This window comes from Sceloporus occidentalis, unplaced genomic scaffold (genome assembly GCF_023333645.1).
Source record: "Sceloporus occidentalis isolate IW3139 unplaced genomic scaffold, rSceOcc1.0.p SCAF_43, whole genome shotgun sequence".
NCBI classification, from domain to species: Eukaryota; Metazoa; Chordata; class Lepidosauria; order Squamata; family Phrynosomatidae; genus Sceloporus; species Sceloporus occidentalis.
The window spans coordinates 643390-645000 of NW_028317023.1; the positions used below are offsets into that span (position 1 = coordinate 643390).

At 41.8% G+C, this 1611-nt stretch overlaps 1 protein-coding gene across 2 annotated transcripts in view; it reads left to right on the plus strand.

Moving 5' to 3' along the window:
• Positions 1-387: 387 nt before the first annotated feature.
• Positions 388-1611, plus strand: part of LOC149289651 (intraflagellar transport protein 22 homolog) — a 9180-nt gene continuing 7956 nt past the window's right edge. For both annotated transcript variants that reach the window (XM_089490335.1, XM_089490336.1), the window contains exon 1: positions 388-426. In XM_089490335.1, the coding sequence (XP_089346461.1) occupies positions 388-426 (39 nt within the window). The remainder of the gene's footprint in view (positions 427-1611) is intronic.

Consider the following 1611-nt stretch of genomic DNA (forward strand, 5'->3'; position numbering starts at 1 on the left):
ACCGTGGAATGTAATACAGGTTTACTAGAAGCGGTTTCTGTGGAAACGGCTTTAACGAATCCGCTTTCAGAATTCTCATCGTCATGGTAACAGACGCTGTAGATGTTTTAGGCCTCGCACGGGATCGGAAGCGTTTATGAGGGTTGCTTTGCTCTCCTTTTCCCGTGACGGACCTATTTGTACCAGTACCCTTTTAAAACAAGCCACGGTTAACGGCAGAACAAGGCAATGCACGTCTCATCACCATTTTAGGGGGACATTGCAATACTTAGTGCTGCCTACAGAGCGGGTGCATGTAATTAATACCGCTTTCACCCGAGCTCCACATATACATAGTTTTTTTTCTAAGTACGTTTGGAATCATCTATATATTGTGATCACTTTGAAATGTTTAAAGCGAAGATACTTGTTGTTGGACCGAGTGAGGTAAGGACACCTCATATAGACGATGTAAGCTGTTGGTACGATAGTACTGTTTCAATGCTTATTGCAGTAAAACTTTATATACTGCATATATAATGTATTGCTTATTTTCTATTAGCCTACAAGTATGCTGGTATAGTGCATGGCACCTTTTGTTATTTTTGCTCCCTATGTGGGATTTGGGGTCCATCATGGACCACCCTTCTCTTTGACTTTCTAATATGCAGCTGTGCAAATGCTACTATGTGGGATTTCAGCATTTAGGCTAGGTTTCCACTTGGGTTTTTGTCCTGCGTTTTTTTTTTCTTGATGAAAAACGCCAAGAAAACTGCCACTGCATTTTCCTGCGTTTTGGCGTTTTTTTCTGGAGTTTTTTCTGGCGTTTTAGCCTTTCTGTGGAAATTGCTTTTTTTGACCTTAGGCAGTTTTTCCAGCCTTTACAAGTCAGAAGTTTCACCCAGCTAAAAGGGATTAGGATAAATGGCAAGTATCTGCCCCCTGATGTCATTTACTTGGTAGAGTTCTACTTAAACGCCCCGGCGGACCCTTTTGTCACTTTTCTGTGGTTTGTAAGGCGTGCTTTATTCCGAATGTCTGCTCCTCTAGGAAGATTGGCCCCAAATGATGGTGCAAATTGTTTGCTGTTGCTTTTGGCACGCAGGATCCAGTTGATGCGTTGCGTATGTTTGTTTGTAATGGCATGTTTGTTCCAAATGGTGTAGAATTCAATATGAACTTTGTTTTGTGTGAAACTGTTTGTTTCCAGCCTATTTCTCGTAGTTCACACAGATACTGGGTCCATCCTCTGCATTGTAACTGTGGAAAAAACGCCATAAAAAACGCCAAGGCAATAAACCCACATGGCTTTTTCATGGCGTTTTTTCTCTCCCATAGACTTCTATTGGAGAAAAACGCCAAGATTTCCTTGCAAAAAACGCCAGAGTGTCAACATGCTGCGATTTTGAAAAACTGCCACAGAGCCCAAAAAAGCAGAAAAACGCCAAAGAGGACTGAAAAAACGCCGAACAGAAAAACGCCAAGTGGATATGGCATTCTGCGATTTCCTATTGAAGAACAGCTAACATCTGGCTGCAACGTTTTTTCACTAAAAAAACGCCAGGTGGCACTATTGGCGTTTTTATGGGCGTTTTTAGCAAAAAAAAACCAAGTGGAAACCTAGCCTTAAGC